The sequence below is a fragment of the Bombyx mori genome, chromosome 26 (genome assembly GCF_030269925.1).
Source record: "Bombyx mori chromosome 26, ASM3026992v2".
NCBI classification, from domain to species: domain Eukaryota; kingdom Metazoa; phylum Arthropoda; class Insecta; order Lepidoptera; family Bombycidae; genus Bombyx; species Bombyx mori.
The window spans coordinates 1,215,615-1,241,973 of NC_085132.1; the positions used below are offsets into that span (position 1 = coordinate 1,215,615).

Genomic DNA, 26,359 nt, shown 5'->3' on the forward strand with positions numbered 1-26,359 from the left:
TGGCCTAAAAGATAAGACGCCCGGTGCATTCGTATCTAGCGATGCATCAGTGTTCAAATCCCGCAGGCGGGTATCAATTTTTCTGATGAAATACGTACTTAACAGAATATGACGATTGACTTCCACGGTGAAGGAATAACATCGTGTAATTAAAATGAAACCCGCAAAATTAAAATTTGCGTAATTACTGGCTGCCCCAACATTCAAATCGAAACGCATTACTGCTTCACGGCAGAAATAGGCCGGGTGGTGGGACATATTCGTGTGGACTCACAATAGTCCTACTACCAGTAAAAAAAACCAAATTCTATAATCCTAAATCTTATACCTTTAAACGAGCAATTCTTGTATATATATAATCTGAATCTCGGAAACAGCTCCAACGATTTTCATAAAATTTAGTATACAGGGGATTTCGGGGGCGATAAATCGATCTAGCTACGATTTGTTTTCAGAAAATGTTGTTTTATTCGTGTTTTCAATAATCAACTCTTCCCGACATCTATTGGCGAATAATAATACTATTTTTCTTAATTGAGGGCAACTAACCGCTTTAAAGACACAATAAGATGGCGTTATCATAAAAAAAACCCGATTCATCATCTAGTATGAATAAAGGCAAATCAAGTACAAAGAGTTATAAGCTTAATAAGGCAAATAAAAATAACCCTTCAGATATTAAAAAGATTGGGGATGAAACGAACTGTTAGTCGAACGCTTCCAGCCAAATCATAACTGCATTAAGTTCGAGAGAGCTTTCGTTTTAGCTTTCGTTTTTAATTGATTGATGTTTTTGATCTCGGATCTATTAGACTGAGTGCTCGAAGCTCGCGATTATGTTGATTGAAAGTGATCCGTTTTTTTTTATATATATCAAATTGTTAGTAAGTGCTTTTTAATGGAAGCTTGCCAAAGTGAGCTTGAATTATAATGTGGTGTTTTTTGTTGTCATCGATAGCCTAAAATTGGGTAGTTACTGAAGCTACCCCCTCCAAACTGAAGTTTACTGTTTCACGGCAGAAATAGGCAGGGTTGTGGTACAGAGCCGAGCGGTCTCACAAGTCGCTCTACGACCGATGATTACGCAAATTATAATTTTGCGGGTTTGATTTTTATTACACGATGTTACTCCTTCACCGTAGAAGTCACTCGTGAGCATTTGTTAAGTACGTACTTAAGAATGTCGTGTGTCAATGTTTTAAACTACAACATAGACGAATCTCGCATTTATTTAGTGTTTTTTTTTTTGTTTTTTCTCGAGTTGTACAGAATTCAAAACGTCTAGAATAATAATAATTTTGTAGTCGTCGTGGCCTAAAGGATAAGACGTCCGGTGTATTCGTATCGAGCGATGCACCGGTGTTCGAATCCCGCAGGCGGGTACCAATTTTTCTAATGAAATGCGTACACAACAAATGTTCACGATTGACCTCCACGGCGAAGGAATAACATCGTGTAATAAAAATAAAACCCGCAAAATTCCCGCTCACGGCCCACCTGGTAATAAGTGGTTACTGGAGCCCATAGACATCTACAACGTAAATGCGCCATCCACCTTGAGATATAAGTTCTAAGGTCTCAAGTATAGTTACAACGGCTGCCGGCACCCACCTTGAGATAAAACCGAAACGAATTACTGCTTCATGGCTGAAATAGGCAGGGTGGTGGTACCTACCCGTGCGGACTCACAAGAGGTCCTACCACCAGTGTATCAAATATCTCATATATATATGAGTATTACATCAGTGTCAAATATCTAAAGCAGTAAAATAAGAAAATAGCATCGTTAAAAATCAGGCTTTATATTCCTTTACACTATAACTCGTAATGCAAAATTTACAGCAAAACGGTATCCATATAATCATTTCTATGTTACAGGTACAACGCGTCACGGCAATTGAGAAAATTACCGGTTTAACACACGCGATCTCATAATAAGATGTTAATGAAACAACATTGAATGGAACAGTTGTTTTTGTAACGAAAGAGCGAAGGCACGGAATAAAGATGTGATTTCAAAAAAAAAAAACCAGTGAAATGAAAAATACCGCCGAAAAATACCGGTTTAGCGAGAGGCGGAAGTGCGCACGATGACGTCACAAATCCGGTTAAATGACTGTATAAAGTAAATCTTGTGTTTAATTGTGTTTAGCTTCTTTGTGTGTCGCGGTTTGCGCGTGTGTGCGTTTAGAAAAAAATTATAATTTTTTTGCGAGTTTCTTTTTTTTTTACCGGCCAATTTTTATTTTGATAGCCGGTTGTTTTCTTTCGTCCGTAAAGCAATAATAGTTAAGGTTCGTAATGCAATAATATTCTAACTCGTAGTCGTATTGTACATTAATAATTAGATTCGCGTAGTGTCGTTTACTGTGAAGTCGCTAAAACTCAGAGTTCGGTAAAACGGGTAAAGTAATTTAATGTAAATAGTCGTTATTATATAGGCGATTCCGTTCTTGTAAGAGATAAGTTTGGTTGATCCGGTTTTTTTTTCTCAATACGGACCAAAAAACCGTAAGCGGCGAAAACAAAAGAATAAACCGGTAAAATCGAAAAATGGTGTCCAATACCACGGTGCTCACCAGGACTACCATGACCACACTCTTGAATGGCACATTAGGGTTGAACTCAACATACTTGGTCCCCACGTATATGAGCCCTGAAGAGTTTTTGGCGCTGCAGATGACAAACACCTCAGACGCTAACACGACCTTGAACGAAACGCAAGTAAACGTCGTCTTGAAGACGTGGTACCCGAGTGGCTATTCGCCGGCGCACATCATCATAGCCTCAGTCGTAGTAACAGTGTTAATGATAATGGTAGTCGTTGGCAATATGCTTGTTATAATTGCCATTGTAACAGAGAAAGCATTGAAAAACATCCAGAACTGGTTTATCGCGTCGTTAGCGGTATCGGACTTCTTTCTCGGGCTGGTGATAATGCCGTTTTCGTTGGCGAACGAACTGATGGGATACTGGATTTTCGGGTTCTGGTGGTGCGAGATACATTCGGCAATGGACGTGTTGCTTTGCACCGCGTCAATCATGAACCTGTGCCTCATTTCGCTGGACCGCTACTGGAGTATAACTCAGGTAAGTGTAAAGGATTTCTCTTAATTTTTTTATCTAGTTCAGACGATAGTTTGTTGAAGTGTAAAAAGGGTAATCTATACTAATATATAAATCTATAGTGGTTTTTACGGATGTTCCGTTATAACTACTGAACCATGCATCCGATTGACTTGAAATCCATATCCATGGAATGGTATCCAGATAGAAAATACATGTACTTAATGGATAGACTAATATTTATATGAGTGTTGGACTCTCTACACCAGTTGCGAGGGCGTTAATGATGAGAATCTTTGTGGGGGGGGGTGAGTAATAATAATGTTAATTTTAAATGCCCAACGGACGGGTACAGCTAGTATCGGAAACATTAATTTTTTTTTCGTCAAATGAGGGGAATTTTTTAATTTATTTTACATAAATATTATGTACAATGACGGAAAATCATAATATTTTTTCGTTTAAGCGACTTTTTTTTTTCAAAAATGAAATCAAATCTGAAATTAACTTTATTACTTTGTATAATCATTAACAAATGTTAGAAAAACAATTTTTTTAAAAATAATTATGCGTTATTACTGTTGGTTATGTTTTATCACGCTGATCGCTTTGGGCCCTCGTGATCTCTTCGAATTTTACAACAATGTCTGTGTTAATGTCTACAACGTGAAATAGGTGACACTCTATATTTCAAAATTGGATTCATCATTTTCATCTCCATTAGAACTTGGCTATTAAATCATTGGAAAGTCCTCTGCTGCCCGACATAGCCTTATATCCTGTCAGTTAATTGGTGCATGTCGTACGCACACAGGATTTTAGCCTGTAAAACCTGCGTAATACGGTATAGAATCAATTAAAATTAACACTGGCCCGCTGTAATGAAAACTGGTATTGCTGTTTTGTTCACTTTTGTGTTGAATGTGTGCGATATCAGTCATTTTGCTGTCGATCTGTTTGTAAAAGTGGTTGAATTCACTTCAAGTGCATTTTTAACCGGTTTAAAAAGAGGAGGGATGCTATCTCGGTGTACACATTTTGTTTTTTGTTTTTTTGCTTAGATGGGTGGACGAACTCACAGCCCACCTGGTCTTAAGTGGTTACTGGAGCCCATAGACATCTACAACGTAAATGCGCCACCCACCTTGAGATATAAGTTCTAAGGTCTCAAGTATAGTTAGAACGGCTGCCCCGCCCTTCAAACCGAAACGCATTACTGCTTCACGGCAGAAATAGGCGGGGTGGTGGTACCTTTTTTTTTTTTTTTTTTTTTAACGCTGGGGAATCCATTTACGGATACCCGGTCGAGAGGGGTAATAGACCGGGTTATGTCGGACTCCGGCGCCTCCAGAGAAGAAGAGGGAGAAGAGGAAGACCAAAGTCCTCCTCTTCTTCCAATTCCTACCGGGAGACTACGCCTTGAGAAAGGCGCGCGAGGCGCTGCGCGGCGTCTACCACGCAGGACCCGCCCCGCAAAACCGACTACCGACTAAACCCCATCGAGCTCCACCACTCCGACTCCACGAAACCTACGGTACCGCACAATGCGCGCCGCAGGCTCGCCGTCGCCGGTACCCATCCTGACAATAGGACGGGATCCAATCCCCGGGAAGATTCCGCAGGACGTCGTCTCAGGAGACACCGTGAGTGGCGCATAGGAGCCACCTTGCGCCGCCTCACCACGGAACCGACAGCAGAGCACTGGGCGCCCCCGCACCCAGTACCCAACAGTCCCTACGGGAGATTAACGGGAGCATCGTGCCCGCGTCGCCCACCCCGCCTTCTTCGCTGAGGAGCCGAAGAGGGATTCCACTCCCTTTCGCGCTCCTCAGCCTCGCGGAACGCCATGACCAGGTCGCAAAATCTGGCCATGGCCTCCCACGAACTCTCGTCCTCTAGCATGCGGGCAATGACAGCCCGCAAGGAGAGGTCCCTCCCCAGCACCGCGATGAGATCTCGCCGCGGGTGCTCCCAACGCGGGCACGCTTCGAGTGCGTGCTGAGCGTCATCATCCGGATGCCCGCACTGGTGACAACCCGGATGTGGCTCTCTCCTGCAAACCCTCCACAGGTACCTCCCGAAGCAGCCATGCCCCGAGAGGACCTGCGTAAGGCGGAAGGAGAGCACGCCGTGTCGCCGATCTGACCATGTCTCCAGCACGGGCACCAGGGCCTCGAGAGTGCGCCGGCGGGTGGCTGAGGTTTGATGAAGTTCCTCCAGCAACCGCTCCCTCCATTTAGCGTACGCCAGATGACGCGCAGCACGCCTCCACCGACTGACAGCCGACAGGCCGGGTGTCCGTCCCCGACCCAGGGACTGTGTCCTGCGCCGGTATACCGTAGCCAATACCTCGGCCTCGAGATCCCAAGGAAGGGAACCAGCGAGGGCGCAGGCGACCTCTCGGGAGATCGTACGGTACCCCCTGATGACCCTCACCGCGAGCGCCCGCTGAGCTCGGAGCAGCAGCGCCGCATTGCGTGCGGAGAGTGTGGGCGACCACACGGGAGCGCCATACAAGGCCATACTGCGCACGACCCCCAGGTACAGGCGTCGGACACCGACGCTGCAACCACCAACGTTGGGCAGAAGACGGACTAACGCACCTGCCATGCCCAGTAGCCTCGGAATCAACTCACCAAAATGGTGGTCGAAGCGCCATCGACTGTCCAGCACGATGCCCAAATATTTGAGCTTCGGCTGGACAGCGATCGATACTCCACCGACTATGAGCGTCGCGCCCGGAGGGGGTCCTCTCCGAACCGGGTGAAAGCATACGGCCTCAGACTTGTGGAGGGCCACCTCAAGACCTAGTCTCCGAATGCGGCTAACGACGGTGGAGACCGCCGCCGTTGCAAGGATCGCTGCGGTCCTGTAGTCAGCTCCGCGAGCCGTCACCAACGTGTCGTCGGCATAGCACACCACGTCGACGCCACGCAGGCCAGCACCGCGGAGGACCCAGTCGAAACCGATGTCCCACAGGAGTGGTCCCAATACCGACCCCTGTGGGACCCCGCACGAAACCGTTTTTCGTCCCCATCCTCTTCTCTCGGGGAAAATCACGCTCCGCCCTGAGAGGTAGTCCTCTATCAGGGTGCGGAGACTATTGGGGATGCGGTGAAACCGAAGTGATTCCACGATCGTGCTCCAGGGGATCGTGTTAAAGGCGTTGGCGATGTCAATCGACACAGCCAACAACACGCCCCCCTCGGAGCACGCACAATCGGAGAGATGGCGGACACGCAAGACCGCGTCCACGGTCGAGCGACCCCTCCGGAAACCGTATTGGTTAGGAGCCAAATCAGGCCCAACGTTTTCCAGGTGCTGGACAAGGCGATTAGCGATGACGCGCTCGAAGAGCTTACCGGCCTCGTCCAGCACGACGATTGGGCGGTACCCGTTCGGTTCGTCACGTGGCCGACCCTCCTTAGGAATAAGGACGAGCCGACCAGTCCTCCATGGCTCTGGGAACCTGCCCTCACGGAGGCACCGGCTGAACAGCCTTCGGAGGGCAGGCCCCAAACCATCGCCCGTCAAGGCGAGCGCCCACGCTCGGGACGAGATCCCATCGGGACCGGGAGCCGTGCGCTTCGCCCGCATCCTCTGCACAGCCGATTCAAACTCCGCCTGCGAAACGTCCGCAGGCTCCCCGCCATCAGCAACCCGCATCGTCGTCATCACAGGGGGGACGAAGGCAGTCCCGGTAAAATCCGGAAACAGACCCCCGACTACCCGCTGCAATGTCTCCGGCGGCAGGGTGCTGGTTGCGGGGGGGGCCCAAGGGCGGAGCACATTGCGCGCCAGCCTGTAGGGCCGCCCCCACGGATCACAGTCGAGCGAAGCTAGTAGGTCGTTCCAAGCAGCCTCCTTCGCCTCCCCGATAGCCACGCGCAGGGCCCTTATGGCCATCCTGTACACCTCGTACAGTCGGTCCTCCTCATCGGGGTCCCGGTGCGTTCTTCGACGTCGATACCGTTGGTATGCGCGACGACTGACGTCGCACAACCGGCGCTGGCTAGCGATCTCCTCACTCCACCAGTGGACTCTGCGTTTAGGAGCGAGAGCTCTAATGCGAGGCATAGCGGCGTCGCACACCCGCGACATCGCCTCGCGCAGATGCTCCACCCCCTCGCACACGTCTGCTGGCTCACCAAGCGAGTCAAGACGCCATGCCTGGACTACAGCCGCCTCACACAACCTCTCGACGTTGAGGCGCTTCTGGGCCCAACGAGGACCCCTCGCGCCGCCACCGCAGAGCAAGGAAGAGCCCTGGATAGACTCCGCCGGAGGCACTGCGACACCGAAACGAATGTAGCGGTGGTCGGAGAGCGTCTCCTCGCCGACCATCACGGCCCAACCGCGTACGCGATTCGCCACGTCGGGCGTGGCAAATGTAACGTCAACCACGGACCCGCCCAAACGTCGCACGCACGTGAGTTCTGCGCCACGATTGAGGACGAGAAGACCGCTTCCGACCAGCCACTCCTCCACCGCCCTACCTCTGGGGCACGTCCTCGAGGATCCCCAAGCCAATGACTTGGCGTTGAGGTCCCCGAGAACGAGTATCCGTTGGGAGTGCGACCTCCCAACGACGCGGCTGAGCTCGCTGAGAAAAACCTCAAACTCGGCGAGCGTCCTGTTTGGGGAGAAGTACACTCCCAATATGAATACCTCGGCCCAGAGGACAGCAACAAAGCCGCAACCTCTCTCGACAACGTCGAACCTGGGCGGAGCACCTACACAACAACGTCGGATGATAGCCACTCGGCCCTCCAAATCGGCTGCCCAATCGGGGCTCGAAGGAACCCGATACGGCTCGGCGACCACCGCAAGATGGGTCAACCCCTCTGCCATGCTCTGGAACAAAAGGTCCTGAGCTCTGGCAGAGTGATTGAGATTTCCCTGCAGGAATCGAAGGACACCTGTCATAACAGGGCGTCATTCGATGTCTCCATAGCCGTACCGGGCTGCCTCCGCGCATTCTCAAGCGCAGCGGAAGCTCCTCTTCTAGGTCTCGGTCTCGGGGACTTGGCACAAGCCTTGCTCCCGGAGACGTGATCCGCCGGTCTGCCGGCAGAGGCACATACAGCACAGTGTGGCGCCAGAGAGCAGCCGGACGCTACGTGGCCGGTCTGGCCGCACCGGTAACAATCACGGCTGCGGTCGACCGACGACGGACATCGAGCGCTCACGTGCCCTAGCTCATGGCATCGGAAGCACTGTAGCTTCTTAGCCTCTAGCAGATGAGCTCGGAGCACGCTCCAACCGACCCTCAATTTCGGTACGGCGAGGATCTTCGTCGCGGCAGCGACGGGCAACCGAACCAACACCTGACCCATCCCACTTGGGCCAGACTTGATCTCTCCGATCTTCACCGCTTCAAGAGTGCATTCGCCAATCCGGGCGAGCTCAGCGGCTACTTCCTCCGGCGTCAGGGAGTCATCCAGCCCGCTGATGCGGATGGCTGCAGTCGTCACTGGCCGGGTCACGATGACCCCCTCCGTGGACAGAACCTCACGAAGCTTTTGGGCCAGGAGATCAGCCTTGGCGCTCTGATCAGCACCTTCCACTACCAACACCTTGGCCCCAGTCACTGCAGACCGGATGCGCTGGATGGGGATTCCGAGTGCCCCGGGGTCCACCTTGGCTCTCGCTTCGGCGAGTACGCTGCGGTATGTGAGTCCTCTTTCTACAGCCTCCGGCTGCAGCTTGAGCACAACAGCTTGAGAGCGCGGAGGACGCAGCTTCTTCTCTTTCCTCTTTGCAGAGGACGGGTTTTTCTTTCCCGCTTCAGCGGGTGCTACCACTGGAACCGTCCTCACTGCTCCCTCCCTCGGCCGAGTGCCCCTACGGGTGACCGTTGACCAGCTCTCGATCAAGGAAGCTGGAGCCGGGAGGAGGGTGGGCGTTCCAGGTGGAGCCACTTGCGCAGTGGCTTTTCTTCTGGGGCCTCGTATCCTCTTTTTCGCCGATGTTGTAGGTGGCACTGGTTTCAATAATGGTGCCGAATTCAGTGTAGCGTCTACGACCATAGGAGGGTCCGGTGATTTTTCGCGGCTCTTCCGCCTGTCCGCCGCTAGCGGTGGTCGCATTCGCGGCTCCGGTAGAAGCCGTCCCTCTAGCCCCGCAAAGCGAGCGTCGAGCATCGTGCCGACAGCTCGCATAATGCGCTGGAGGCGCAACTCCTCCTCTTCTTCTTCGGTGTTTGGGGCCGGGGCTGCGGCTGGTGCATTTCCTAGCACCTGCGAGACCGTAGCCAGCTCCCTCCTAATTTCATCAAGCTCCTTGCGAAGCTGTAGGATCTCCTGCTCCTGCTTGGCGTTGATCGCACGCAGTCTTTCAGCCTCTTCAGTTGCGGTGCGGCCCACAAGGTCCTCCGTGGCCTCCTTGACGGTGGCCGCCAACTCCTTCAATGCACGCACATACGTGCCCTTCGGGCTACTAGATTTGGCGGCCACCGTCAGAGCCACCTCAGCACTCTGATGGAGCCTACGCTCGGCATCAGGCTTAGGGACAGATCCCTCAGCCGCTCTCTTCTTCTGGCGCGTGGTGCGCGCGCTCTCTGTGAACTCCCTCTCCTCTCTTTGGGCCCTAAGGCACGCCTTCCTGCCAACGCACTGCCTCGTGGTCGGAGGGCGTCCCCTTCCACGCTTTGATGGCGTCACGGCTCTGGGCTTCGCAACTGACGGGCCCTGAGCCTCCGAACCGGAGCTGCTGCTCAACCCGTCTGAGCTTATATTAAGGACCCTTTTCCGCTGTCGTCGTGTCGGCGACGAGCGGGTCGACGATTGGGCCGAACCGACTGTGGCCATGTCATCGTCTGACACGACATTGGCTCTTAAGGAGCTTACTTCAAGGTCCTTCTCGGACATCTTCGTCTGAACTCCGTCCTTCCCGGACCTGACGTCTAGGCAGTTTTTGCCCCCCCCAGAGTACGTGGGGCAGCGTGCGTCCGACGAGTCGGCCGCACGGAGGGATTCTCCCCCCGCGGAGCGGGAGGTACCCTCCTGGGGTAGTATCTTTTTAAAACTAGCCATTACATTTATTTCTTTTTTATATATTTTTTAACCCAGGGTTCGGTTCCCTGGGACACCCTAGCGACTGGTCGCCCACCAGCCATTCATTCTCTCGCCGGGTGTCAGAGCTTAGAATTGGGTATAAAAGGAAAGAAGATAAAAATAAAACCAAATAAAATCAAAATAAAACCACAGGAGAAGAAGAATAGAAAAGCGTGTAAAATAAAACAATGAACGGAAACAAAAGAAGAGAAAGAGACAGATTGAAACTTAAATTAAATTAATAAATAAATAAAAATAACCAAAGGACAGTGTGAACAAAACAATAAAACAACAAGGAAAAGAGGGAAAAAGTGGAGGCCCTCGCATCTCCAGGAGAACCACCCTTCAGCAAGTGAAGGGGGAGGAGAGCGTGTAACCCCCGATGCTGGTTTTGGTCCGCGTCGCTCAATCTCTCCCGCCGTAACACAACGAGAGAGAAGGAGCGATGCCCCTGTGACTATTGCCCAGAGGCCCGTGATCCGCCACCTACGGACGCGCCCGGTCGAAGTCCAGCAACTCCCCCGCAGACGAGACCCACAGCACGCAGAGTGCGCGCTGCAAGCTCGTCCACGACCGGGGGGGTGGTGGTACCTACCCGTGCGGACTCACAAGAGGTCCTACCATCAGTAAAAATGTATGTTTCTACTCTTACTAGTCTACTAAGATAGAGGAAAGAACGCATCAATACACCCTGATGTAAGACGCTTCAAATCTGAAAGCTATTATACCCATTTTTATTTACGAGGTCTTCCTTAAGATCTTTTTAACATGGAAGGTAAGTCCTTTCAAATCGGCGCAACCCATATTAGTGACAAACAAACAAATAATACGATAAATAATCAAGTAAGCTGATCAGAAACCGTGTGAGACTATTGTTGGAGTGATCGTCTGGGTTTCATATGAAAAGACGAAGATTTGCAAGGCTAGTTTTTATTCAAACGGCGATACACATTTTGTGTCAGTGGTCATTGACTAAGCAAGAAGAAAAAAGGGACGACATAGGACTATGGGGACTGCAGATCGTTGAGTCTCACATACCCCGCGCGCCCCTTTTGCGCGGGGACCTCGTAGGAGGTTCGGCCTTCTACCCGGAAAAAAAAAAAACGGTATGGGGACGACCACTACAATTTTATTGACATTGACACATATTAGGCGAGTGATAGCTGTCAGTTGGTTTGATATAAAGATGCATTTAGGAATTAACTATATAATTCTAACAACTATACAACTATACCTTTAAACCGACATATTGTTACAAAACTGATTTCAGAGCCGCCGCAGATTGGATAACCAATTCTAAAATCGGTTTACCGGCTTATTAAAGAACCGGATACCGGTTCGGTGAAACCATAATAGGGACGGCGGGAAAGCGAGTGTTCATGTTTGTTTTTGCTTTGAAGACGTCGGCATGTCAAATGTTCGTATTATACGTATCAATTCCGATTTCCAGGAAATATAAGTTTTTTCTTTATTTCTTAGATGGATGGACGAGTTCACAGCCCACCTGGTGTTAAGTGGTTACTGGAGCCCAAAGACATCTACAACGTAAATGCGCCACCGACTTTGAGATATAAGTTCTAAGATCCCAGTATAGTTACAATGGCTGTCCCACCTTTCAAACCGAAACGCATTACTGCTTCACGGCAAAAATAGGCGGGGTGGTGGTACCTACCCGTGCGGACTCACAAGAGGTCCTACCATCAGTAAAGTGCACATAAACTATCACAGAAATCGAAAATTAAACACACACCAAGTAAACAGCCAAAGATCTCCGAAGAACCTTTTTCCCTCTGTTTGTCAACCGGTTTATTTTCTTGTTTGTTTAGAGCTATTTACAAGCTTACTGTTATCGATAACAAGAATTCGGAAACATTATTTTTATCTAACGTTGACAAAGATAGTCCAGAAACAGTAATATAACAGAAAATGCTATATCAGCAATGCCAGGGATGCGGCCAAGCCACTGCCTATTAGCTACCTTACCTATTTACAACTTACCTTACTATACTTAATAGCTTATCTATTTATAACTGTTATATTATATACTAGCTGACCCGGCAAACATTGTTTTGCGATATAAATTATTTCTAGGAAAGATAAATTACCAAGATACCGATTGCAGCGCCCTCTGCTGGGCTGATTTGTGAATCTAAAGCATTCAGGGTGCCACCCAAACGCATACAAAAAAAATATTCAAATCGGCCCAGCCGCTTAGGAGGAGTTCAGTGACAAACACACGCACAGAAGAAACATATATATAAAGATGCCATCGCAGACTTTCTTTTTATTTTTTAAAGGGGATCAATTTTGTCATACTTTAGTTTAGTGAAACTTTAACCTATTCCGTAGCGCACGCAGCAGAAGCTCTCAAAAGCTAAAAAAATGTGTGCGTGTACTAGTGTACACACGTAAGAAGTGAAACTTATTTATGGCCTTATTTTTCGAAAAATGATCTACATGCAACTTTCTAGAAATTGGTTAAATAAAGTTAAATTAGATAAAGTTTAAACAAAAGGATTTTATTATCATAGACATGAATACAAAAAAGATGGCGCGTAACGGAAAAATGTGACGCGTAACCGAAAAATGTGACGGTAAATTTTTTTCCAACGCCGATAAGGAAGTTTCACTTCAAAAAAATACCCCGATTTTGAAACATTATTTGTTGCTGCTCCTCTTGTGTTGATCTCGGCGTGATGTTATATAACTTATAGCCTTCCTCAATAAATGAGCTGATCTGACACGGAAAGAATTTTTCAAATCGGACCAATAGTTCCTGAGATTACCGCGTTCAAACAAACAAACAAACTCTTCAGCTTTATAATATTAGTATAGATATGCTGTGTATACAAGCTATGAATACTAAAAACGTACAGACTAAGCCTTATTTACGATCTACGTAATAATAAATTAACGAAATTTAATTTTCTCTGCCAGCTTTTAATTCAACTATGTGCTCCAGCTTTATCTTGATTTGGCTCCGGTGTGTGACTGCAATGTGTAATAACCCTTAAAATTCGATTAGTAAATGTGTTATTTAATTTAAAAGAGCTTTTATAAGAATTAACTTAATTGAGAAAAGATAAGCATTGTTTTTTTTTAAATTAATCTTCTTCGGGCCAGATATGGGCTTAGGATTTTGAAAAACGTTTTCATAGCTTTACCTATTATATATCTATATTTGTCTAAAATTTACACCGACGATAAGGCAATGATTTTATTACTTACGATGATTACGGGTCAACACCAAATTTGAATTTGATTGCAAAGCATAAAATTTCGATATTTTAGATCGTAATTAGACGAAAAAAAAAATACATGGCATTAAACAGTTTGTTTTTGAACTTTAGTAAATTGACCACATATGAAACAAAATGCATCAGCATCGTATTTACACTTTCGTGACATTTTAAGTTTTTCTGGGCTTATACAAAGCACCTGATCGTTGTTTATGACTCGAGTGCCATCTAGTGGCACTGTGTAAACACCCCACTCTCATAGCGCGGTTTTTTTTAAAGTATTAAAATTAATTATAATTTATAAAAAAATTTAAAAATTAGGTATTATTACTATAACTATCACAAAAGCAAGCTTTAAATTTTAATTTTAAATTTTTATTATATTATATTATGTTATGTTAAATCTTGTAACGCTTGTTTTTGAGCGTAATAATTATTAATAATAGTGATGTCGTTTTGAGGTCCATTATATACATAGTAAATCGCATTTTGGTCCTCACGATACAGGCTATGCCTAGTGTGAGGATCATTGGTTAATTTTATATTGTTGATGCCATCTGCGTAATCTCTCAGTTTGTTAAATATGTAAATAGTATTCTAGGTCATGATTTAAGAGTTTATGTAGTAAATAAATAAATTATTATTATTATTACTATATATGAACTTTAGTAAATTGACCACATATGAAACAAAATGCATCAGCATCGTATTTACACTTTCGTGACATTTTAAGTTTTTCTGGGCTTGTACAAAACACCTGATCGTTGTTTATGCCATGTTTATGCCATATAACACCCCACTCTCATAGCGCGGTTTTTTTGAAAGTATTAAAATTAATTAAAAATTTATAAAAAAAATTGAAAAATGAGTATTATTACTATAACTATCACAAAAGCAAGCTTTAAATTTTAATTTTAATTTTTTATTATATTATATTATGTTAAATCTTGTAACGCATGTTTTTGAGCGTAATAATTATTAATAATAGTGATGTCGTTTTGAGGTCCATTATATACATAGTAAATCGCATTTTGGTCCTCACGATACAGGTTATGCCTAGTGTGAGGATCATTGGTTAATTTTATATTGTTGATGCCATTTGCGTAATCTCTCAGTTTGTTAAATATGTAAATAGTATTCTAGGTCATGATTTAAGAGTTTATGTAGTAAATAAAGAAATTATTATTATTATTATTACTATATATCATTAACCCAAAAAAAGGTATTTTATTTTCGTTTTTGTGAATAATTAATCGCAAAAACCTAGTATAAACGTTAGGACAAAGAAAACGATTTTTTTTTGTAGAGTTGTGTTGTTATGCTTGCGAAATTTTCACTTTAAGCTATCCAGAAAATATAGATCGATTGAGGTTTTTAAGCCATTGCATAGCTTTTATCGCGGACCTTGAGCGCGGCGACCGAATCATGAAATTCCGTAACGAAAAAAACCTTACACCCCTCACTCCGCCTACCATGTAGCTCGCGTTCAACACATTCACACGTTGCGCTTGTGTAGTGTTTGTTAATAAGCGCGTGGCGTGACGTCACACTGCATGCGCATCATGAAAAGTCTGCCCGTCTCTCTCTCACGCGGTCTAGCTTATGAGTGTGAAGGGGACAGTTAAGGTTCTGCTTTTATTGATGTTTAATATAGCGTGGTCTTATTTTATTATAGTTTTAATATTAAATTATCATTGTCTAATTATAATTGCATGCTATGCAATAGCTTCACCGCGGCAGTTCCCGAGTGCCACACCTTTTTTTTTATATTTCATTAATATTCTCTTAGCTCGTGTTCTCCGTAGCCACTCGAGTGATCTTCAAAGACCGCTTTAGTTTACACGCGTAGCATACAATGCGTATGTAGTTTCCGACTTCCGTCTCTGGCTTAAGACGAAGACGTTTGTCCGAATACGGTATTAGCGACGTTTCAGTCGGTGAGAAACATTCACGGAATAACAAATGAACACCTTGAGACAGTACGATATCAAATGTAATCAAATCTTAGTTATATAATTTTATTTTTATTTTTGTTGTTAATGCACTGTCGATTGCATTTATAATTGAGGTGACATCTGCCATGAACTTTTGTCAATTGTTTAATGTTTTGTATCGATGATCACTTTGTTGATGCAACTTAATGAATAAATAAATAAATTGCGGGTAACGTTTACAATGGTAATGTTTTGGATTTTTTTTTCTTTCTTAGATGGGTGGACGAGCTCACAGCCCACCCGATGTTAAGTGGTTACTGGAGCCCATAGACATCTACAACGTAAATACGCCACCCACCTTGAGATAATAGATGTTCTAAGGTCTCAGTATAGTTACAACGGCTGCCCAACCCTTCAAGCCGAAACGCATTACTGCTTCACAGCAGAAAAAGTCTGGGTGGGGGTACCCGTGCGGACTCACATGAGGTCCTACCACCAGTAAAACTTGTGAGGAATGTTCTCGATAATTCTAGGGATCTCGTATCGACTATAAAAGCGTTGCAGTGATGGCGCGCAGTCAGTCAATAGAGTTCTAATTTGTACTTCGGTGGAATTTTTATTTATCTCGAACCCCAGCGCGTAACAATATCCAATGAATTCATATAAAAGATTGTTAATACTGTTGAACGATGAGATCATCACTATCGCGCGCAAGGATACGACGCCAGGATAAATAAATAAATAAAAGGGGACATTAAAATTTAGTTTTGCGCCGTATTTCAGTTATCGGTTAGGCGAAAGAGGACAGCCTATGTATAATTCAGATGGAACATGCTGTATTTCATTGTACCTCCCTCGAGGTCGTCAAGGAAAAAATATATACCGCGCTATTATTGTTGGTAAAAAGGCGAAAATAAAAGTGGATTCTGTTGGGTTTTTTTTTTTAATGTTCTTTCTCGAATAACGCCTTGAAGCTGTCTAGGGTTTTATGAGTTGTGTGTTTTCGGCATGCGTAAATGGAATGAACGAGCGTAAAGACCGTTTAGTTTTAAGTTCGACTTGGACGCCGTGGCGTGGATATTGTCGCCCGAATTAAGGTGGTTGGAGCTCTTGTGAGTTCGCGCGGGTAGGTACCACCGCCATGCCTATTTCTGCCGTGATGCAGTAATGCGTTTCGGTTTGAAGGGTGGGGCAGCTGTTGTAACTATACTGAGACCTTAGAACTGATATCTCAAGGTCAGTGATGCATTTACATCGTAGATGTCTATGGGCTCCAGTAACAATTTAACACCAGGTAGGTTGTGAGCTCGTCCACCCATCTAAGCAATAAAAAATAAAAAACGCGAATTCAAAGTCTCACCTGTATTGTAAAGCCGATGTCAAATTCTTCTGGCAAGGCAGGATTGTGGTCAGAATACCAGTAAATCCATACTTATAGATGGGGTAATATTTTAGTAGCATCAATGAAAGCGAAAAGTTTTTCAAAATTAGTCGTGCTTCATATTTATTTATTTATTTGGGAAACAAACAGTACAATACAAACATATAATATTTTAAAAAAAAATTAGCTAAAACAATAACCAAATATGTTTCCACAATAAAAATCACATATAAGTAGAAAGTGAACAAGAAGAGAAATTTAGAAATTTAAATTACAAAAAAACAAAAGCAACACAATACGCACATATTATTTTATACATCAACTATGCTACTTATCGGGCTAACCTTATAAAAGTTTTAAAATAGCTTTTCTATATGCTACAAGTGAGAAGCAAAAGATGTCAGCATTAGAGAACTTAGCATCATACAACCTACAAGATCTACGGACGAAAGAGTTAGAAGCATATTTCGTTCGAGCCGTGGACATGTGGAAAGTCTGTTTAGAACACGCGGAAATACGACTACATTTAAATGAAATTTTGGAAAGAAGATAGCTAGAATCAATCTCGTTATTTATTATTTTATATAAAAAACATTTGATCCCTCAGTAGCCTACGATCGACTAGAGAGACAAATTCTGTCGGTTCTGGAGAGTTAAAGCGACGACAATGGTATAAAAGATGCTTAAAAAACTTTTTTTGGACTCTTTCTAGTCGCTGAATATAAATATATAAATATATAGTATATAGTAGGTATAGCGCGCAGAATGTGGTCAGCTTCGAAAAAAATGCACATGAATTGTGACTTAATTTGCTTGAAAATTAAACTGATCTTGGGATAGTTTTCGATTTTCTTTACGTAAATGATCGATAGGAAAACCGATCACGCTGAACCCTAGTTAAAATGAACCGAACTGTTTATTTGATGGATTGAATACCGGCTATTCATAGATCTCTAGCGTAATCAGTAAATAGACGTTATCTTGTGATGGATCGTATAAATAATTTGGCAGTCAGAAATACGTGCCATCAAGATCTCATTAACGGAATGTACTGTCGGAACTATTACACGCACGATTAGTATCTATACGATTCTGAAGTGATACATATTGAAGGTGGTGTTAATGATTTTTGTGATCGCTGCTACCAAGGATCTAAGGAGAATGTTCTAGAACGTGTTTCAGAACAAATAAACCAGTCCGGGAATATTAGGCCCTACCTCGTACATATAAATATATATATACTGCATGATCGCACTAGTCGGTTATCCCGACTGTTCAAATCAGAACGTGGCACGTGTTTCGCGGTAGATATAATCATCATCATCATCATCATCAGCCTTTATCTGCCCACTGCTGGACATAGGCCTTCCCCAATGCCTTCCACATAATGCGGTCCTCCGCCTTCCGCATCCAACGACTTCCCGCCGTGCGCACTAAGTCGTCAGTCCACCTGGTTGGAGGACGCCCCACTCTCCTGGTACCCATCCGTGGCCTCCATTCGAGGACTTTCCTCCCCCAACTGGTAAATATAAACTGATAGTATCCATAAGTATGGGTTTTGAAGATGCCGTGGACCAGAAAAAAAAAACACGTGTGGCACTCGGGGACTGCCGCCGTAAAGCTAGTATTTTTTATCAACTTACGCATTTATAATTAGACAGTAATAATTTAATATTAATATTAAAATAAGACTACGCTATATTTATAAAAATTCACAAAAATAAAACATTAACTGTCCCCTTCACACTCATAAGCTAGACCGCGCGAGAGAGAGATGGGCATACTTTTCATGATGCGCATGCAGTGCGACGTCACACCGCGCCCTTATTCACAAACACTACACAAGCGCAACATATGCATGTGTTGAACGCGAGCTACATGGTAGGCGGATGTGGGGGGCGTTAGGTTTTATTTTCGTTACGGAATTTCTTGATTCGGTCGCCGTGTTCAAAGCCCGCGATAAAAGCTACGCAATAGCATAACAGTATACTATTTTATTAACATTAGGGAGGCATACAACAAAGGGAAGATCTTCCACCGAGCTGGTGATGTTGCTTGGTAGACCGACGATCCGAACGTTGTTGTTCGGAACTTGTATTTAAGTAAGCTCATCTTGAAAATGTCGCTATAGAAATTTAGGTATCTGTCAAATATCTTGTGTTCTAAGCTGCTATGGGTAGATATTTGATTATTGTCCCATGTACTGTGGTGTAAATAAATAATATTATAATACTAGAACAAGTGAAGGGAGTTTCTTGGAATCAGAAGATTCCAGGTTCGAATCCCGGCAGGGTCGCCATGAAGGGAGTTTCTTGTTCGAATGAAAACAACTGACTTCTCCGAGTGTTGGTTTAATACTCCTTTATTATTACGAATTACATGGCTTATATGTACAACACTACACACGCCTTTTTTTCTGTTCTCAGATGGATGAATATTTAAAAAAACCTATATTTAAAATAATAAAAAAATCTAATATTTAAAAAAAAAAAAAAGACGCCCGATAAGTTTCTTGCCAATTCTTCTCAGGACGGAGGCTAATTCTTGTGAATTGGCGGTAATTCTTTTGACGTTCAACAAGTATGTACTTTCATTTATGTTGAATAAAACTTTTTTGATTTGATTTGATTTGATTTGGATAGACGAAGCTCAAGGCTCACCTGGTGTTAAGTGCTTACTTGATATCAAAAAGTACATAGCTATGCACGTCAGTCTCTGGTACCCACAACAAAGGCAATTCTAATTTGAGTTCGAATGGCTGTGCGTGGTTTGTTCTCAATTCCAAACTATTAAAAAGGGAATCACGTTACAGTTTTTCTAGAACGCTTTACGAACGATGCTTGAAGACAAAAAACTTCAGAGGTGTCAAGGGACACCCGTATGGAACGAAGTTCCTTTCGATTAATTAGTGAAGGAATTGTAATTTTTTTTTTTAAGGTATAATAATAAATTACGGCATTATGAAGAAGAAAAAGCCAATAAATACTATGAACTAAATTACTATTGTTGAAACGCTATCTCGAGAAACTGTACTCATTACGCGGACCAATCGGATACGAGCAATGTCACGCGATAAGCGCCTACACGTTGATTGGTCAGAATGACGGATCTAAAAAGTGTCGTGACAACTTTTCGTAAGAATTTTTTCCGTCTAGCCCCCTTTCACAACGCGCGATAAGGAACTTCGTTCCAATTATTTTAAAGTGTCACACAATGCCGTTAGGTTTCTGCAGCGCTGCATCTACTGTCGTGCTTACGTCACCGAGAGTTAGCGATTTCAATGGAGCCGTTATCTCTGAAACTTACAATGGTTACGTTACATTTTGTAATAAAGGGAACTGAGACACGTGCATTCGATTTTATTTGAACTAGTTTTCGTCAAATGATCGCAATTTACGATAGTCAGTGATACCCTGAGATTTTATTTTTTATTTTTTGTAGGCCGACGATCATACGGCTAACCTGATGGTAAGTGGTCACCGTCGCTCATGGACGTCAGCAATGCCAGGGGCAGAGCCAAGCCGCTGCCTACCATTAAGTACTCTCCGCAAGCCTCGTTTGAAGGACATGTCATAGCGCTCGGAAAACACCGTGGAGGGGAGTTCATTCCAAAGCCGGTTTGAAAGATGGTACTGAAATGAATTGGATTCATTTTGACAACTACACCTTTATTTAAAAAAAAAGAAGAAATATTTTCGCGCTATTTATTTAATTTAAAGGACGCGCTTAGCATCAGGTAGACTGTGAGTTTGTTCATCGGTATAATGTGAATTTAAAAAAAAAAGTCATCGTTGGTGGCTAAATAGAAAAAACGAAAAATATTGGCAAAAAGAGGAGAAAATGGTATGGTTACAGTACCCGACGATAAATACTACACATCAGCTTTTGGAAAGAGACAAATAGCAAATTTTAGTTCCGTAGAGCGCTGTCTCTGTCGCACACTAGGTGACCTTCAATAGGTCGAAGTGCAGTATTTATCGCCGGGTACTGTACCTGTTTTTTATTTACCTTTTTCCTATATTATATTTGGTTATGTTATATGTATGACGGAAAATCTGGGGCCATCTGTTTTTAAAAACGATGACTATTTTGATGATTTAACTAGTCTTAGTTAAGTAAATAGCAGTACTGCATCTATAAGTATAACACTCGTAGTAGTACTATACTTACTTTACTAGTGGTAGGACCTCTAGTGAGTCCGCACGGGTAGGTACCACCACCCCGCCTATTTCTGCCGTGAAGCAGTGATGCGTTTCGGTTTGAAGGGTGGGGCAGCCGTTGTAACTATACTGAGACCTTGGAACTTATATTTCAAGGTGGGTGGCGCATTTACGTTGTAGATGTCTATGGGCTCCAGTAACCACTTAACACCAGGTGGGGTGTGAGCTCGTCCAACCATCTCAGCAATAAATAAATAAAAGTATTAGTACAGCAGGAAAGTTGGTTAACTCACAAGGTCCTTGCTGTGCTTTCGCGAGATATGTCCGGTCTAGGGTGAATTGGGAAAACGCATTGATAGGTACCAAGCTGCCTATTTTTAACTCGAAGCATGCATGAATACAATTGAGTTTCGACCTAATGTCAGGAGGGCTGTGAGCACGCTTAAGAATGGACGATAATAAAAAAAAGTTTCTAACATATAATATAATACCTATTCATTATAAATCGGCCGCAGAATTATTGCCGTAAAATAATTGAAATTGAGTCCATACTTAATGAGATCGATGAGGCAATAATGTATCTGCGATTGGTTTCTCTCGGTCACTAACAAAAGCTTTCGGCAATTGGATGAAATTTTCGTGGGCTCACATTCATTTAAATCAAGAATTGGAAATGAGATTTTACAAAAAAATAATCTCTGTCTGTTTTTTTTTCCCTACCTATGTTGATAGCCTTGAGAGGCTATTTCAGCTTCACCCTAACGCTTGTAGGTGAGCTCACGGGACTCAAACCGGAGAGTTGCTAACACTGACCCTAGCAAGACCAGTGCTTCGCAGAATCTACCACCGGATCGGAAACGCGACCCATTGAGAAGATCCGGCGAGAAGCTCAGTGGGATGTGTCTATGGGCTAATTTGCTCGTCGAGCCCTTCATCACAAGCGACGGGTTCGACGAGGACGGTGACCGGTGCTTGTGGTGCCTAAAAGCACCGTTAGTGGATCAGGCTCTGTCTGTGATTGAGGTACCTATGTATAGTTTTGTAGATGTGTATGGTAAAACAGAAGAGTAGTAGCAGTAGGAATAGGCAGGTTTTTTTTTAATTGCTTAGATTGGTGGACGAGCTCACAGCCAACCTGGTGTTAAGTGGTTACTGGAGCCCATAGACACCCGGGATCTGGACGAGGCCCACAGCACGCAATGATTGCGTGCTGTGGGCCTCGTCTGCGAGGGAGGCTGGACTTCCACCGGGCGCGTCCGTAGGTGGCGGATCACGGGATCCTCTGGGCGACATTCCCAGAGGTATCGTCCGATCTTTTTCGTTGCAAGGATTCTGTGGGTGTAGGTCCTAGGTTTAGGATTAGGTTTAGATGCAGTTTGAAGTCCTAGGTGTAGGATTAGGTATAGGTTTAGGTTTAGGATAGCTTAGTTAGGCTTTGCAACGAAAGAGATCGGATGACGCGGACCAAACCAGCACTAGGAAGAGCGGAAGGACTGCGCCCTCCACACTCTTCACTAAGTGAAGAGTGCTCCTTCTGGAGAACGCAGCTTCCGATGGCACCGGTTCGCCGGCGTGCCGTGAGCGGTGGCACCCTGTGCCCCATTGTGGTGAAAGTGAGCTGGCGTTGCATTTCTGCGACTGCTTGCCGCTGGTTGCCATGTCCCCGGCTTCGGCTACAGGGGAACGCCCCCCAGATATGGGAGGCACCGGTTCGCCGGCGTGGCTCCGTGGTTGCTCGTATCGAGCGTCGGGCGGTTGTCTGCTGGGTTGCCCTGTGCACTCGGTAGCCTTCCGGCCAACCCGTAATCCCCACTGGGTGGGGGACGGTGGCCGCTGCCGTAAGGCATGGGGTCGCGAGGACGTAAACCTCTATAAAAAATGCCCCAATCCTAAGCTCCGATGCCCGGCGATGGGATGAATGGCTGGAGGGAGTCCAGTCCCGAGGGCATCACCTGATCCCAGGGGACCTCACCCCTGGTTAAATAAGAAAGGACAATTATGAATAATGGACAATTGTAAAGAGAAATTACCCCAGGAGGGTACCTCCCGCTCAGCGGGAGGAGAATCCCTCCGTGCCTCCGAGCAATCGGAGGCACGCAGCCCCTCGTATTCTGGGGGGGGCAACAATTGCCAAGATGTAGGAGGCGGTAGCACGAACCGCGAAAGGGAGAGGATCCCGTTCGTGCAACCTGAGCGCTGTGACAGCGCGCTCTCACTACGCTCAACGCGAAGCTCCGCAAGGGGATACGCGTCAAGCGGTCGAGAGTCGCCGCTGTTCCTGCAAGACAGCGTTGGGCGATCTATCAGCCGGAACCAGGCTGAACCAAGGACTCGGAGGAAGCGGAAGACGGTCCAACGACCAGCGACCACCGCTCCTTCCGACTCATCGGAGGTTGAACCCGCGCCCGCCAAATTCATGGCGGTTGAGGAAGGGCCGGTAAACGTTGTGGTGTGTTCGGCCATGGAACGTAGTCAGGAGCTGAGGCTGACTTATAGCATACCAGCTGCTACCCCTTCGGTGCGAACCGATGCCCCCCGCTGTCGGACAGCGGAACGGACCCGAGAAGGTGAGGTTGAGCGGCTGACCCGCTCCCTCATGGAGATAGATCCAGATGACCCCGGAGGAAAGTTTCATGTGCTGAAGGAAATTGTCTCCTCAGTGGCGTCCAAGTCAGGCTCTTTAAAGGGCACGTACGTCCGGGCCCTGAAGTGTGTAGCCGCTACCCTGGAAGTATATCTGGAGGCTTTCCTTCAGCGCACAAGCACGGAGGAGGTAGCCAACCTGCGGTCGCAACTGGAGCGGTTGCACTCAGAAAATGGGGAGCTACGGATGGAGAGCGTGCGTGCGAGAGAGGAGTTGACTGATATGCGTGCGACCCTCGATGGGGTTGTTGGATGCCAAAGCAATTTGACAATTCCGCAACCCCCGCTAGAAGACATTCTACAAGAAAAGGATAAGGAGATCGAGGAGCTGAAGCGGCAAATCACGATCCTGGAGGCTCGCACCTCCAAAGTTGAGCGCGCGAGGCCATTGCTGGCGCACGAGCGCCCCGCGCCTATGTCATCGTCACGTGGAACAGTGGCGGCACCAGCGCCTTCAAAAGCCACAGTGACCAAAGTGGGTGCAGCACCCGCGACGCGCGCTTTGGCTAACTTGGCCGCACCGGTCAAGTCTGCTAGCAGGCGAGTGCATGCTCAGCCCGCAAGGCCGCCGACCGCCGCTCCTGCCCCACTCCAGCCAGCAAAAGCGGGGTCTGGAAGGAGTCGCGCTAAGCAGAAGAAGGGCCTGAACGCCGCCAAGCAGGCGCAGACCCCCCAGCCCCGTCCGCTACCATCCGCCCCGTCCAACATGAACGAGGCGTGGACCACAGTGGTGAGGCGGGGTGGAAGGAAAACACAAACCTCGCTTGACCCTCGGCCCGTCCTTGTGGCCGCCGCTCCCCAGACTATGGGTCGAGAGGCAGCTAGGACAAAAAAGAAAGGGCGGAAGTCAAGGAAACCGCGCGCCCCACGGTCGGCGGCAGTAGTTTTAGAGCTGCTGCCGGCTGCGAAGGAAAAAGGCTTCACTTACGGGGAGGTGATGGCCCGGGCGCGCTGTAGCGTTGATGTAGACGCTATAGGCGTAGAGGGTGGCATCCGAGTCCGGCACACAGCTAACGGGGCTCGGCTGCTTGAATGTCCCGGTGCCGACTCCGGCGCGGCTGCAGACAGACTGGCGGCCCGGCTTCGCGAAGTCCTGCCGGACCCGGAAGTCGTGCGAATCGAGAGGCCCGTCAAGATGGCAGAGATTAAGGTGACGGGCCTGGATGAGTGCGCTACTCAGATGGAAGTGGCCGCCGCTATTGCATCGCAGGGCAACTGCGCCCTCGCACAAGTGAAGGTGGGAGAGCTCCGGAGTTGTTACTCTGGGGCTTTCACCGTGTGGGCGCGTTGCCCCGTGCAGGCGGCCACCCTGTTGGCCACGCCTCCACAAGGTCGGCCTGCCGACTCGCCGGGGAGGCTGCGCGTGGGTTGGGTGATAGCCCACGTGCAGCTGCAGGAGGCACGTCCATGGCGATGCCTCCGGTGCTTTGGCACCGGGCACGGCCTCGCCAAGTGCCCGTCGGCTGTGGATCGCAGCGGACTTTGCTTCCGTTGCTGTCAGCCCGGACACAAGGCAGCCTCCTGCACCGCTGCAACACCGCACTGCGTGTTGTGTGATGCAGCGAAACGGCGGGCCGATCATCGGGCCGGGGGTCCGGCCTGTCTTTCCGCACCCTCCTCCACAAAGAGGAGGCGTGGCGGGAAAAAGAAGAAAAAGTCAGAGGAAGAGCCGGCTGCGTGTGAAACAGCCGGCCCGTCAGTTCCCGCCGCGGCCGTCGGGCCGCAAGGCGGGACGGAAGACGAGGGAGCGATGGACGTGATACCTCAATAATGGATCACGTCCATCGCTTCCTTCAAGCGAACGTGAACCACTCCGCCAGGGCGCAGGATCTCCTCGTCCATACCATGGCGGAGTGGTTCATCGACATCGCGATCGTCGCGGAGCCATACTTCGTACCTTCCGACCGGGAGGACTCCTGGGCCGGAGATGTCGATGGCTCCGTGGCGATCGTGATGCGACAGTCGGCGGCGTTACCCCCCCTTGGAATGGTGGCCAGGGGATCTGGGTACGTCGTAGTTAGGGTCGACGAAACCGTCGTGATCGGGGTGTACTTCTCTCCGAACAGGAGTCTCGCCGAGTTCGAGCAGTTCCTGGGTGGGCTCGAGGCGTTGGTTCATCGCTTCGAGTCTCGCCCAGTGATACTAGCGGGGGACCTCAACGCTAAATGTACGGCGTGGGGATCCCCCCGCACGGACTCGCGTGGCGAATTCCTGTCGGAGTGGGCTTTCGCGACCGGCCTCTGTCTCCTAAACAGAGGTTCGGTCGCGACCTGCGTGCGGTGGAACGGGGAATCACACGTGGACGTATCGTTCGCGTCTCCGTCCGCCGCGCGCCGTGTCTGTGGTTGGCGTGTCCTCGAGGGGGCGGAGACGCTCTCGGATCATCGGTTCGTCCGATTTGAGCTCTCCGTTTCCACCTCGTTGAACGCGCCGGCCGAAGACGCCCGCGGCGAGGAGGAGCTCCCGCGTAGTGCTCCCCGATCATTCCCGCGATGGGCACTGAAGCGCCTGAACAAGGTGCTTGCGGTGGAGGCGGCCACAGTGGCCGCGTGGGCGCCGATGCCCGCGCGTCTAGTGGACGTGGAGTTGGAGGCCGAATGGTTCCGGGGTACGATGCGTCGCGTCTGCGATGCTGCGATGCCCCGGGTCAGCGGTCGCGCTCCGCGTGGCGGTGCGTACTGGTGGACGCCCGAGATCGCGCTCCTCCGAGAGGAGTGCGTGCGGGCGCGCCGCCGAAGCGCCCGCCACCGCCGTCGCCGCCTTCGCGATGCGGACTTCGCGGAGGTGGCGACCCGCCTGCATGCCGACTGCCGTCAGAAGCAGGAGGCACTGCGGCGGGCCATCGGCGAGGCCAAGTCTCAGAGCATGAAGACGCTCCTGG

The 26,359-nt window shown here is 47.3% G+C and overlaps 1 protein-coding gene across 1 annotated transcript in view; it reads left to right on the forward strand.

Annotated features, from left to right (window-relative positions):
* Positions 1-1,759: 1,759 nt before the first annotated feature.
* The window catches only part of LOC101746821 (alpha-2C adrenergic receptor), a 364,399-nt gene continuing 339,799 nt past the window's right edge, over positions 1,760-26,359 (forward strand). The window contains exon 1 of the mRNA XM_038020675.2: positions 1,760-3,090. Coding sequence (XP_037876603.1) covers positions 2,554-3,090 — 537 coding nt within the window. The 5' untranslated portion in view covers positions 1,760-2,553. The remainder of the gene's footprint in view (positions 3,091-26,359) is intronic.